This window comes from Zonotrichia albicollis, chromosome 9 (assembly GCF_047830755.1).
Source record: "Zonotrichia albicollis isolate bZonAlb1 chromosome 9, bZonAlb1.hap1, whole genome shotgun sequence".
Taxonomy (NCBI): Eukaryota; Metazoa; Chordata; class Aves; order Passeriformes; family Passerellidae; genus Zonotrichia; species Zonotrichia albicollis.
This window is the reverse complement of record NC_133827.1, coordinates 9,113,620-9,128,475: the sequence shown is the minus strand read 5'-3', so window position 1 is coordinate 9,128,475 and position 14,856 is coordinate 9,113,620. Positions and strand designations below refer to the sequence as shown.

Sequence of the window (14,856 nt, the reverse complement as noted above, 5' to 3'; positions counted from 1 at the left end):
AAAGAAATAATTTTGCACCTTTTATTTCCTATCAAAATACAATTTCTTCCCTTTCTCACAAACCTCCTCCCAGTGTCATTCAGCAGGGCTGTCAGAAAGTCCTTAACTCTGGGTGGATGTTCCAGGCTGCAGCCACAAGGAAAGAGGGAATGGGGATTTTCCTGCTCCTGGGGAGTTTGACATCCTCAGCTGAGGAGAGGAGGAGGCACCAGAAGAAAAGGGCAGCCCGGCTTCACCCTTCCTCCAGAAAGAGGGGGGGAAATCTCTCATCCTGTCTGCAGCTGCTCCCACAGGGACATGAGGGCTGATCCCAGAGCCCCAGTGGTCACAGTCAGGGTTGCCCTCAGGGAATGCTTGCCTGGTATGGAGGGGCAGTGTGGGAGCACCTGGATGTTGGGGCACCCAGCTGCCCCCCATGTTTGGAGGTGCCTGAGGAGGGCTGGGATGATGCCAGGGACATCCTGCAGTGACATCCCCTCTGTCCCGCTCTGGGTGAGCTCAGTCCCAAACCTGACCCTGACCCTGGTCTCAGTCTCACTCCATGTTTAGACACACTCACAGTTCTGTTCTCACTATTCTCATCCCAGTCCCAAACTAATCTATCCCCAGACCCAATCCCAACCCCAGCCCAAAACCAATCCCATGTCTCGCCTTAACCTCAATCCCAGCTCTAAACCAAATCTCAGCCCCAACTCCAAGCCCAGCCCCAATTCCAGCCCCTTCCTAAATCCTCAGCCCCAAACCAAATCCCAAGTTCAGCCCTTCTGGGGGTTTGGGGGTGTCTCTGTCCCTGTGACCCCGATGATGTTTGGGTGGGGTCACAGCAGGGCTGAGAGGGACAGAGACTGCCCTGACCTCCGCAGGTGTGAGAAGGTCAGAGAGCTCCCGCCCCTCCCAAGCATCCCCCAGGGTGAGAGATACAGAGACCCCTTGAGCATCCCCTGGGCACTGGACAAAATAAACTTGGCAGAAATCAAACTTTATCCTACATAAAATACCTTAATGAATATTTGATTTCCCATAAGTCACATGTGATGAAAACACAAATCCCAAACATGAATAAACTGACAATAGAAGCAATTCTGTTGCAATTCCAAGTTACATTGGTTCCTGCATAGCTACAGCTCAGCTGCTGGCAGGTTCCAATAAAAGCAATGTGCAAATTTGGCCCAATACAAATATTATTAAAAGGAAGGGGCAACTCAGCGTAGCTGTCAAAAAGGTGACAGGAATGAAGAGAATAATGATTCTCAAATTTGATAAAGCCCCCAAGATTGTGAATTCTGGAGTTATTTGGGAATTTAGCTACTTGAGCTGGATTTTTTGTGAGACTTTCAGCAGCCCCTTATGTTCTTCACATTGGAGTGAATGAACCTTGTCAGTCTCGCTGGTAACATTTTCTCCCTTTCCTCCAGTGATTTTAACAAACTTTTCAAGGAAGGACAAGAAAATATTTTCTTTTTCACTGGCCACTTACAAAAGCAGTTTTCCTCATCATTTCTCCCATAAGTTCCCCAGGAGGAAGGAGGGACTGTGTCCAAGTTTCCAAGAGTTCTTCCAGAAAGAACCACAACCTCCTCAGAGAAGGGAACCATGCTCTTGTCAAAGGCACTTGGAGTCAGAGAACAGTGCCCTGAACTCCCTGTGCCAAAATAATATGGCAATATGGTTAGGAAAATTGTCAGAGAGATGCTTCTGCCCCATTAAGGCGCTAACGATACCATATCCAAAATGGATTTTATTGAACAGTAAATGTGAGGTAAAGAGAGAGATGGAAAGAAAGAGAAAAGGGGAGAGAGCAATGGAGTGACAGGGACAGAGACCCCCGTGGGGCAGGGCCAAGAGTGACATTGTCCCCTGTGTGTGTGTGGCCTTCCCAGGGTGGGGGTTTTACACCTGAGCCAGTTTGGGTAAGGGGGGTGGTGTTCACCCCCTGAGCAGGGATTACCCCACTGTTTCAGGTTGCCATGCAAGATGTAACCAAATGCATGTTTTCAATCCCCATCTTCATCAACTGCTATAAACAGGTGAGGCAGGGTTCTTTATCTCTTGCATGACTCAGCCCTGATAACGCCCTGCAGGGGAGATATCTTCTGTGAAATGGGCCATTGAGTGTCACTGCAGGACTGATAAAATTCCATCACCCCATTGTGGGATGCTCCGCCCAGGGGGAGGATCCAAGCATTCCTACCTGGATATAAGCTGAGGCTGGCAACACCAGGAGCACCTTGCCTACTGGATTCCCAGAGGACAAGATCTCCATAACCACCACTGGACCTTCAGAGGAAAATCAGACCCTTCTGCAGGATCACTGTTCTGACAGAATCACGTTCATCACTCCAACAGGACTGCAGCCACCATTTAATGGGACGGCTGCCACCACCCTGACCAAGAGGGTGTCAGGTTATATCCTGACTCTGTGAGTTTAAGGCAGTGTTTCTGTATCATTGCCTTGATCCTAATTTTGTTTTTGAATTGGAATTCTGACATAGACTCTCCCCCAAGTTTGCCTTCAATCCGGTGCAAAATTTACTGTGCTCTTTCCTTTTTTTCCTCCCAAAACAGGATTTCCCATTCCTAAAACTTAGCCAGATGGAGGGAGAGACTGCGAGGAAGAGGAAGATGCCCCAGGACATCCAGGCAGGTGAAGAGGAAGTCAGTGCCCCTTTCCCCCTCTCTTCTGCTCCATCTCCCAGCCCAACATGGCCCCCAGCTGCAGGACAACCATTCTGCCAACACCATCCTGCCGCACATGCACTCGGGGGATCTCCTTCCCTTTCCCTCTGGCATGGAGGCAAATCCCATCCTCTCCTTGTCCTTCCTCTGCCAGAGAAGGAGCTGAGGATGGAGACCAACAAGGATAAATTCCCCCAACAGAACCTCGTGGAAGAGGCCGTTTTGAGCAGTGCTATGGTGCAGAATTCGAACTGGGAGGAAATGCCTCAGAGATCCCACAGGAAGAGGGGCTCCAAATCCAGTCCAGGGTGCTCTCAGAATGAAAGACCCACCCTGAGCCATGAAGGCGGACAGAGCTTCAGCCAAAGCTCAGAGCTGGTGGTCCATGAGCAGCTTCATGATCAGAAGAAGCCCTACAAGTGCTCAGAGTGTGAGAAGAGCTTCAGGCACAGCAGCACCCTGATGAGCCACCAGATGACCCACACTGGGGAATGGCCCTACGAGTGTGGGGAGTGTGGGAAGGGCTTCAGCTACAGCTCCGCCCTCATCACCCACCAACGCATCCACACTGGGGAGAAGCCCTATGAGTGTGCCCAGTGTCAGAAGAGGTTTCAGACCAGCTCCAGTGTCCTCCAGCATGAGCAGATTCACACAGAGGAGAGGCCCTTCCGCTGCCCTGACTGTGGGAAGGGCTTCAAGCGCAACTACACCCTTATCAGCCACCGGTGCATCCACACTGGGGAGAGGCCCTACGAGTGTCCTGAGTGTCAGAAGAGGTTTCACACCAGCTCTGATCTTCTCCTGCATGAACGGATTCACACGGATGAGAGACCCTTCCTCTGCCCTAGCTGCGGGAAGGGCTTCAAGCACAACTCCCACCTCATCAGGCACAAGCGGACCCACACTGGGGAGAGGCCCTACGAGTGTGAGGAATGTGGGATGAGCTTTAGCCAGAACTCTAACCTGATCTCCCACCAGAACACCCACACCAGAGAACGGCCCTATGAATGTGGGGAATGTAGGAAGAGCTTCAGTCTTAGGCCTCTCTTGAGCTGCCACCAGAGGATCCACACTGGGGAAAGGCCATTCAAGTGTGGGGAATGTGGGAAGACCTTTAGTAGGAGGCCCCAACTGATCATGCACCAAATGACCCACACTGGGGAGAAGCCCTACAAGTGCCCTGAGTGTCAGAAGAAGTTTCACACCAGTTCTCATCTCGCCCAGCACCAGCGGATTCACACGGTAGAGAGGCCCTTCCGCTGCCCTGACTGCGGGAAGGGCTTCAAGCACAACTTCACCCTCATCACCCACCGGTGCATCCACACTGGGGAGAGGCCCTACAAGTGTCCCCAGCGTGGGAAGAGCTTCACCAGCAGCTCTCACTTGACCAGACACCAACGGAGTCACCAGTAAAAGAAATCCTGCACATGCCCCAACTGCAGGAAGAGTTCATGCACTGCTCCAGCTTTATCCCCCATGAGACAACCCACGTTGGGAAGAGCCCTGGGAACTCATTTTCCCTGTGATCCATGCTGGGAAGACAGCTGTACCTTTTCCTGCCCCTGCCAATGATATGAGGTGGGATGGAAGAACATGAGGGTCTGGCCATGGCCCTGTCATTACATTTATTCCCACCTCAGGGCATTGCTTGGGGCAGGAAAGGGACTCTCTCTCTCCCTGAAGAGAAGGGTGAAATTTCCAGGCAGGGAAAATTGTGGCCGGGCAGACCCAGTGAATTGTGTTTAGTTTTCCCGGTAAGTAGTTTTTATTATCCATTCTGTTATCAATATAATTTATGTTCCATTTGTTCCTTATTTTGTTGCAGTTCCCAATAAATCGTTCTTACCCCAGCCCAGGATCTTTGTCTTTTGTGCTTTCCATGGGAGGTGGGAGGGTAGCGAGGGCAGGGCGGTCTTAGTGGGAGCAGGAAATTGGGGTATCCCATTCCTGAACCCCAGCCAGTGGAAACTGAGCATCCCAGCTGGTCCCAGCCCTGGTGGCCATGGCAACAGCCTTGGGAGCGGGTCCCTGGCTGGGGCTGTGGGAACCTCTTCCCTCTGGTGCCCAGGGACACGAGTGGAGGGAACGGCTGCAGCTGAGTCGGGGCAGGCTCAGGTCGGATGTCAGGAAAAGGTTTTTGCCCAGAGGCTGCTGGGGCCCTGCCCAGGCTCCCCAGGGAAGGGTCCCAGCTCCAGGGCTCTCTGAGCTGCAGCAGCGTTTGGACAGCGCTGCCAGGCCCAGGCTGGCATTGTTGGGGTGTCCTGTGCAGGGTCAGCAGCTGGACTGGAGGATCCTGATGGGTCCCTCCCAGCTCAGCCAATTCTGTGGCTCTGGGATCCCATGAGGCTGGGGATGGGGCTGCCAATGGTTGCCATGGCAACAGGCTCTGGCTGCAGGCCTGAGCTGGTGTCCATGGCAACCACACCTGGCATGGGATATCTATGGATCTTCCGAGCCACTGCCCATAGCAACAGAGGGCTGGTGATGGTTGCCATGGAAACTGACCATAGCAACAGGGGCCTGGTGATGGTTGCCTGCTAAGGATCAGATTTGTCACAGGCCCTCAGAGGGGTTCCATGGGGACTTTCCAAGAGTCTCAAGGCTGTTCCAGAGCTGGAATGTCACAGGCACAGACAGGGGCTCCATGGAGACCTCCCAGGGCTTTCTGGGGATGGTAAAGAGCCCTGTGGTCAGAGGCAGTCACAGCCATTCCATGGTGACATCCCAGGGGACCTTGGGCTGCAAAGGCACTGATCTGTCACAGGCACTCACAGGGGCTCCACGGTGACATCCCAGGAGTCCCCGGGCTGCCAAACAGCCAGGATATCCCAGACACTCACAGGGGTTCCTGTCATGGGCACAGTGGGAGCTTCAGGCAATGTTTATTAGAGAAGCTCCTCTTGAGTCACAAGGTGCAGAAAGGAGCCCCAATAGCCCCCACAAACCCACAGATACCCCCAAGGACCTCCAGGCTTTCTCAATGCCTTCTGTGAGAGTAGCCTTGGAGCTGCGGTTTCCAATCCCAGTTCCAGACTTTTACAGAGTTTGTGTGTAAAGTATTATAAAGTTGGAAATAAATCTTTGTAGAATTTTTCCCTCAGGATTAGGGATGGCAAACCAGATATATTTATATAAATATGTATGAAATATTATGGTAATGATTAGAAAAAATTGCCTAAATCATAAATATTTAACCAGGATGTAAGAGATGTATAATATAGTATATAGAGCACTAAGAAATTATTTCAAAGGAACTGCATTAAAGCAAAATCTGTAATTATGCAGAGATTGATGTTACTTCTGCAGACCAATGACTGTGGGCAAATCCCTTCGACTCAGGCTGGAGAAGTGACCTTGAGGGGTGTCCCCACTGCAGGGAGGAATTTCCACACCCCCCAAGAAGGGAAATGTCAGGAGATGCTGCCATTTATATTTGGGATGGGGCTTTTCCAGTCTGAGGTGCTGCCCTGTCAGTCAAATGTGCCCAGGCTGGGCCAGTTTAGCAGCTCTGCAGAAGCTCTCAGTGGTGTCACTTGGTTGTTCCTTTCTCGGGGGATTTTTCCACCTCTGCCACAGCTTCAGCTCCCTCTGAGGATGCTGAACTTTGGGATGGAGGAGTCAGGCTGGTTTCAGCATTATTCACACCCAAAGCAGTGTGACACCCCTCCTTAATTTCCCACTAGGGGCTTTGCAAACAGGGCCTTGCTGGAGTGGTTGGAGCCCATTGCAGGCAGAGCCTCCTGCTCCAGCAGGAACTGCCTTTCCTGTGCCATGAGCAGGGCAGGTCCAGCTGCAGGAAAAGCCCCAGGCCAGCCCCAGCACAGGGAAGGGATCGGGCACAAGGGCAGAGTGCTGTGCTGGGAGCTGGGCCAGGGAGAGCCTGAGGCACCAAAGGCACCTTGGCAGCAGCAGCTGCTTGCAGGCCATGGCCAGAAGCCTCCCTTGGCAGGCCGGCCTGGTGGGCACCACTGCAGAGCTGCTGCCTCAGGGCTCATTCCTGGCTGGGCTCTGAAAAGCCACATCTGCTCCAGGAGCCTGACTGGGAAGCCGTTGGCCCCGGCGCCTTGGAAAAAAGATGTTAATGACAAAACTCTTCATGGCAGCAGAGCCAAGGCAGGGGCAGAGGAAAGGGGAGAGCCAGGCCAAGGGCACCAGGGCTGCCATGGTGATGGCTGTGAGGTCACTGCCCCTGCAGCAGCCTGGCTGCCCTCAGCAGACATTCTGGCCAGAAGCATTGTGAGGGCACCCAGCACATCAGAGAACTCACACTACAGGAATTTTGTCTTTGGGGATGAGAGGGTTTCACTGGGTCAGGCTGCACAAAGCTCCTGCTCTTGGACAATTCCTGGGATTGGGAATCCACTTCTCTGGAGAAACAGCTGCAGTTTTGTGCCAATTTCATACTTCTAAAATATTTCCTCCTTCTAAGATGTATAAATCCACTCTCGTTTAGTTTAGAGATATTGACCCTTGTTTTGTCACTGCAAGATTTGGAAGAAAATACCTTTGACCACTATTTTTCCATTTTCACTGATCTTATTTTGTTTCCAAAAATCTTCTAAAATGGGGTTTGGAGGCCTCAACAATAAACCAGCAGAAAGAGTCTGCAGGCTCTGTGGTCAGTGGTGCAGAGACTGAAGACAGAACAGGAATAGCCTGGGAATGATGGAAGGGTGGTTTCAGAGAGGCTGGAGCTTTTCTTCATAGTGGGAATGAGCCTGAAGAAGGCATAATAGCACCAAAGGCAGTTGGGGAGGCCCAGAATGGACACTAGGAGAAAGGAATTTCCCTACCAGGGCAGGGCTGTGATGCAACACGTCCCCCAGAAGGGGCCTGGAGCAGCCCAAAGCTTTGTGTGGGCAGGCAGAGACAGGCAGGAGGCAGAGCTGTCAGCAAAGGAAGGGCTCAGCCAGGTGGGGCAACCGGGGGATGCCGACAGCCTGCAGGGACAGAGGCGCAGGGCAGGGACACCGTGGGACAGCCTGGGCTGCACAGGGCACAGGGATGGGCAGCAGCTGCAAGACAGCCCTGCCAGAGCCACCTTGGGCAGCACTTTGGCCATGGCTGCTGGCCCTGGGCCTGAGGCCAGGAGGGGACAAGTGACCCTTGCAGGGCTGGGGCCTCATTGCCTCCTTGTCCCTGCTCAGCAGCCTGGCAGGGGCCACCCCATGCTCCTGCCATTGGCATTGCACATCCCCAGATGCCAGTGCCCATCCCGGGAAGAGCCCTGAGCAAGGAGGGAGGGACAGGATCTGCCTGGCCTGGGGCTGGGGCTCAGGCCTTGACCTTTTGCATTCCTGAACCACTTCCAGGTGTGCTCAGCACCAGAGATACTTTTGCCTTCTTTGTCCCCAGCTGCCATCACTGCCTCCAATGTTCTGCTCTACCTGGAACCTGGGGACAATTTCACAGGACTTATGTCCTTCAGTGGACCCCATTTAACTACAAGAAACTTCCACGTTTCAACTTAACTTCAAGTTCTTGAGAAGTTCTTTGAGCCCACTCTGAGGGACTGGGTCTGATTCAAGCAGCACCAAAGCCCCAGAGGCTCATTAAAGTCCCTGTGCTGTGTCTGTGCTGCTGAGCTGGGCCGGGCTCCTGGCCCAGAGGCAGCTCCTGGCAAGGGCAGCGCTGCAGAGAGACAGCTCTGGCCAGGAGCAGCTCCTGTGCACAGCCCAGCAGGGCTGGGGCACTGCCAGGGCCCCTCAGGGACACCAGCAGGGCACAGACAGAGCTCACAGGGGCTCAGCACTGGCAGGGGCTGTGGGATGGCCCTGAGGGGGCTGTGTCACAGCAGCACCTCTGTGGCTGTGTCATAGAGGCACAGAGCAGCTGGGATGTCAGCCAGGGGCTGTGTGACAGCACAGAGTAGGCTCTGTGAGGTCACAGGTTGGGCTATGACATCATAGATTTTGTTGAGTGAGGCCATTGAGCAGCTACAGCATCATAGTGGGGATTCTGTGACAGCACAGAGCAGGCTGTGACATCATGGCATGGCTGGATGACATCACAGAGCCAGCGGTGAGGTCAAAGTGCGTGCTGTGAAATTACAGAGTGGGAGTACGATGTTACAGGGAGGGTTTTGTGACATCCCTGAGGGTGTTGTGGCATCATACAGTAGCGTGTGAGGCGATAGAGCGGATCCTGCCATCATAGAAGGTGGTTCTGTGGCACCAGAGAGTGGGTTGTGACATCACTTGGTGGCTGTGTGACATCATAGAGGAGGCTGTGATTTCACAGAAAAGACTGTGACATCACATGGTGACTTTGTGACATCACAGCACCTTCTGTGACATCACAGTGCAGCTGCATGACATTCCAGGGTGACATTCCAGATTTGGTTCTGTGATATCACAGGGGCTGTGAGACATCTCAGAGTGGGCTGTGACATCACAGGTAGCTGTGTGACATAACAGGGTCAGTGTGACATCACAGGGCAGTGTGACATCACAGGGGTAGTGTGAGGTCACTGGGGAGGTCACTCTGCCCCGGCCCCCCTCACAGTTCCCCCAGAGCAGTCCAACCCTGCTTGTGCACAGCGGGGTCCCCTGTCCCCCCGGGTCCCCCCGCCCCCGCCCCTGCAGCCTCCCCCAGAGAATGTTCCACGAGATTGACCCCAGAGCCTGACATGGGGACGGGGGGCCGGGGCCCTGGGGGTGGCACAGGGGGACAGGGACCCCCCGGCAGCGTCCCCGTGTCCCCCAGGGCCAGAGCCTGGGCCAGGGCTCCTTCACCCTGTTACAAACGAGGCCTTGAGAGCACTGAAAAAATCCCCAGCAAGGGATCAGCAAAAACCAGATTGAATATTAAGGGACAGTAGCACAAAGTTTCGTTGGCAAGAGTCACTCTGCTCCTGACTGGACACTTCAGGCACACCAAGGAAGTAGCGCAGCAACAAAACCAAACCAAATCCAGGCAATCAAAGCAGAAATGAAATGAGAACTGTCCCTCTGTGTGTGTATGTGACACAAGGACAGTGAGTGTAAGGATAAAAGGAATATAGCCTAAAGATTAAGACAGCTCAAACTTAACAGGACTTAACTTACACCTTAAATTTAACCGATACCTTAAACATCAAAGTTTAGCAAAACAACAGCACTTAAACAGTATTTAACTTGACTTATAACCTATGACTTAGCAATTTAACAGAGGAAAAACACTTAACAATATTTACCTTAGCTAATAACTTAAATTAAATGTAACAATTTTGCAAAAGAACAACTCTTAGGAGAATTGAACTTAGCTTAGACCTCATGACTTGACTTAACTTACAGCTATCTGGATATCTGACTGACTCAGCTACCCAAGGCACTCAAGCCCGTCAGAGAGCAGCATTTCTGCCACATTTCCCCAGCACAGTCACTCCTGTGTGCACACAGACACAAAGAGTCAGTGCAAGGCACCTGTGAGCAATTTCCCTGAGGGCAGGAAATTCTCCCTGTGGATGCTTTGGCATCTCCCCAATGGGTGAAGGGTTGAGCCTGGAGGAGTGGGGGGATCAGCCCAGGCTCTGTGGCTGTTCCCCGAGTGCAGCAAACGGGAGAGTTCCCGGCTGGGAGAGGCCCCACTCAGAGGGAGTCGCTGGCCCAGGAGAGCTCCAAGGGCTCCTTTTGGAGTGCTGTTTGCAGGGCCCCAAGAGAGGGGCTTCAGACACAGCAATGGTTCATCCTGATCACGCTTGGCACCAACAACTTTCTTTGGTAGGGTGAGAACAGGGATGTTGTGCCACGGAGGGAACAAAAACAGTTCCCAGGGCTGCTGCTAAAGGAACCAGGAGCTGGTTGGGCAGCAGCAGTGCCTGGAGCAGACAGTGTTTGTGATGAGCTGCAGAGGAGCTGAGCCCAGGGGCTGTTGGCCAAGGCCAAGGCCCAAGGAGCATTTCTCAGCTGGCAGGGCAGCCTGAGAAGGGGAGGGGGGAACGCAGCAGCACAGGGCCATGGAACCAAGGGACCATTGTGACACTGTGGGGCCCTGTGAGACCAAGCGACCACTGTGACACTATGGGGCCCTGTGAGACCAAGGGACCATTGTGACACTGTGGGGCCTCATGGAATCATGGAGAGCACTGTGACATTGCTGGGCCTCATGGAACCAAGGGAACTGTAGTGACACTCTTTGCCTTCTTGGAATGTAGGGATCTTTGTGACACTGAGAGGCCCCATCAGACCAAAGGTCCATTGTGACGCTGTGAGCCTCATGGAACCGTGGGGGCCACTGAGACACTTTGGAGCACCACGGAGCAGAGAAGATCCTTGTTACACTGATGGGACTCATGGGATCATGGAGAACATTGTGATGATATGAGGAACCATGGAATAAGCAAAGCATTGTGACACTGTGAGGCCTCATGGAACCAGTGAGACCATTGTGACCATGGGGGTCCCCACAGAACCAAGAGGACCATTGTGATACTGTGAGACCTCATGAAACTAAGAGGTCTTTGTGACACTGCAGGGCTGCATAGAACCAAAGGTCCATTGTGACATTGCAGAGCTCATGGAACAGAGGAGTCACATGACATTGTGGGGCCAGGGGAGACCATTGGGACACTTCAGTGCCTTATGAAATGTAGGGGCCATTGTGACACTGCTGGACCCCATGGATTCAAGGCACTGTTGTGACAGGCCCCATAAAAGCAAGGGAACATGGAACAGGTCTGGCTGGTTTGGCCTCCTGTTGACTGCCTGACTGGTCCAACTCACCTTAGCATGTTGGGGGTCTCTTCTTATCAGCTGCTGAAACACCGGGGCTCCGTGCTTTTCTTCCTATGGAAAAGAACTGTCCTTCTTAGACAGGTGCCCATGGCCAGAATTGGGATTTCACCTCCAACATTGCCTGTTGTGACAGGCTGCAGGGGATTGTTGGCTGGAAACATTTTGTGTGTTGGGAAGGAAGGGGCAGGTCCAGCCTTGCCCTGCCCTGCCCTGCCCTGGAACCCCAATCCCCCCAGAGCCTCTATCCCAGCCCAGCAGTGGCTGCCAGTCCCTGGCAAAGCACAGACAATGCTCCACAGCCACCTCTGCAGCCCCAGCCCAGCTCCTGAGGGACCAAATGAGCCCAAGGTCCACCTGAGGGAAGAGCCCAGGAAGACCAAGGGGTATTGAAGGCTGACCAGAGGGCAAGTACACATCTTGACCCTACATCCCCTTGGAATTTCCATCTGAACACTGCTGGAATCCGGGAGTTGGTAGCTGTGTGTATGCTTCTCTATATATATGTCTACTTCTTCTATATATGTCCTCTTGCAAATTTTGAGTAGGTTAAAATTGAACAGGCTTAGAGCTTGTGAAGTTGAACGGCGCAAGGTAATGCTTTGAGCTGTGTTTTTTGTTGATTAAATGTCATATTAAACCTTTTGCAAAAGTTTCTCTGATTTTCTAAAGTTGACAGTAAAGGTTGTTTTGCTCTTTTGAACTTTTAGAGTTTCTTGTTGTTATTTCTCCAGCACATAAAACTCAGAGGAAACAAACAATTGTAATTCCTTTCAAATGTCTTGTTGAAAGAATTGTTTGGGGGATGAGAGTCAGGGCTTGCGTGTCCTGCTTGGCCCAGCCCAGGCAGGGCTTTCCCAGCCACATTCCACACTCCATTTCCCAGATGGAGCCGCTGGTGCCTCTGAGTTGTGCTGCCCCAGCCCCAGGGACGCTCTCCTTGTCTGCCCATTCCCCCACGGTCTCTGGGCAGGGATGGCCTCAGTGGGGGCTGCTGATATCCTCAGCACCTTGGAGGCTGCTGCTGAATTTTCCTGCACCAGAGGCTTGTTCAGTCTTCAGCTCTTCAGTTCAGGAGTTCAGTGTCCCAGGGCTCATTAACATTCAGAACACCTTAACAAGCCAAGACTCTGGGGATAATTTGATTTTAATTTTCAAATCATTTGTGATTAGGTAGATCTCAGTAGTGTATTCAAAGTGAATATAAGATATTTAAAAAGACAGCGAGAAGAGATTTTTTAGGTCCTGTTTAGGTTTTCTTTTTCCTCTTTGATTATTGATATGTGCAATCTCCAATTGACACTGAATCCAAGTACCTCCTCATACAGTTTGAGTAGATATGAAAATCAAGACCCTTCATGGATGACAATCAATCAGACTCTGTCCCTACCCTCACCCCACCATTTACCCCATTCAAGCCCTGGCACTCAGAGCAGCCTTGTGCAAATCTCAGCTCCCTCCAGCCCAGGCTGCACCTGCAGCTTTCAGCTCCTTGGCTCCAACTCCCACCTGCTTTCCTTGGAGAAGGAGCTGCCTGAGACACAGAGAGATGTTCATTTCTTGTCAGCCAACAAAGCCAAGGGGAGGCACAGCTCCATCAAATACAAAAGTCCATCTCTTCCCTGGCTGTGCCCTTCCCCTGATCCCCACAGCCTGTCCTGTTTCCTTCATCCCTCCTTTGCCAGGGACAAGGGAGCTCTGCTCTGGCTATGGAGGGAGGTCCAAGTGCCACCACTTGGGTGGGAGCCACAACTCATCAGGTTTGTGTCCTTTGGGGGTCAGGAACTGATGAGACTCAGAGGGACAGAAAGTTTCTCTTCATGGCCAACAGACCATGGTTGAAAAGGACACAATTTAATAACAATCACGCTCTTCCCTGAGCTATGTGCATTGTCTCAGAAGTATCTGGTGTGGGCACCATCCACAGGTGATTTCCATACTAAAATTAATGTCAGACAAATGTGGTTCTGTGATAGATATAAACACAATTAAGTTCTTATATCAGGATGCTCGTCCTGAAGTAGGGGCAAAAGAGCTCCAACAGTTCCTGATTTGCAAAGCTGCCAGTGGTGGATGGAGAAGGGAGGTCAGGCTGTTCTTGGTGTTGAGGAAACACTGAAACCAGCCTGACTCATTTCATCTCCTCATGCCCTGGCTGATCTCCCCTCTTTCCCCTTCCATCCATTGGCTTTTGTCTCCCTCCAGCCCCCTGTGAAGAGTCTGGCTCTGTGTTCTCCATCCCCTCCTCTCTGGCACTGCCAGGCTGGGATGAGGAGCCCCTCAGCCTTCCCTGCTCCGGGCTGGACCAGCCCAGCTCCCTCAGCCTCTGCTCACAGCCCAAGGGCTCCAGCCCCACCTTGGAGGCCCTTCCCAGACCCTGCTCCAGCTGCCAGACAACTTTCCTGCCCTGGGCAACCCAAACCAGGCCACAGTGACCTGGATAATCCCTGTCCTTGATGTCCTGGTCACACAGCCCTGGCCCCTTGTCCCCTGTCAGGCTCTGGGATGGATGCTGTGGAACATCCTTTGGTGGAGGCTGTGGCTCCAGGTGGGCCGGGGGGATCCCGGGGGATAGGGACCCTGCTGGGCATGAACAGCATTGGACTTGTTGGGAGAAAACTGTGAGGGGGAGCTGGGGCAGAGTGACCAACCCAGTGACCTGACACAGCCCTGCTGGGATGTCACACAGCCCCTCTGGGATGTCACAGTCTTCACTGTGATGTCACAGCCCATTCTCTAATGTCACACAGATGGTCTCTGATGTCACAGCCTTCTCTGCGATGTCATAGTCTGCTCTTTGATGTCACAGCTAGCTCTGTGATGTCACAGAGGCAGTCTATGATGCAATAGTTTCTCAATAACCTCACATAACCCACTCTGTGATGGTATAGCCCACTCTGTGACCTCATGTTACTAGATGATAAATTGCCTCCACCAGCTGAGCTCACACCTGGAGCTTGTTCTCCAAATCCCCAGGCCTATGGAAACCACACAGTGCCCATTGTGTGAGAAGGGGAACTGGAAGTTCAGCAGCCTCAGTGTCCTGCCAGCTCAGCCAGTCCCACTGGAACATTGGGGTCCATGACCAGCAATGACCACCAAAGAGACCCCAGATCAGGAGATCACATGCAAAAGGGGAGGGGAAATGTGTTAATGATTTTGGGGAAATTATTATCCATATGCTTGTTTAGTCCAGGACAATCAATGAATGTGTGTGCAAAATACAGCATATAAACATAAACTTTCCTGTGCTCAGCATGCATGGCTTTGGGAGGAGCTGTCCCCCATGCATCCCCCTGAATAAAGAATGCTGCTTCTTAATGCCACATTGGGGTTAAGGAGTTTTCTATTTTACTGAATTTTTGGTAACACTCCCACTGCCAAGGAAAGCTCTGTCTCCTGCTGTTCATAAACAGAGAAGGGCTGGGAGCAGATGTGGGGCTTGGAGGCTGCCAGGGGCACAGTGACC

General features: G+C 52.5%; 1 protein-coding gene across 1 annotated transcript in view; it reads left to right on the top strand.

Annotated features, from left to right (window-relative positions):
* The window catches only part of LOC141730253 (uncharacterized), a 54,236-nt gene extending 50,147 nt beyond the window's left edge, over positions 1 to 4,089 (top strand). Inside the window, exon 3 of the mRNA XM_074547683.1 lies at positions 3,023 to 4,089. Within this exon, the coding sequence (XP_074403784.1) occupies positions 3,023 to 4,089 (1,067 nt within the window). The remainder of the gene's footprint in view (positions 1 to 3,022) is intronic.
* The last annotated feature ends 10,767 nt before the right edge of the window (positions 4,090 to 14,856 follow it).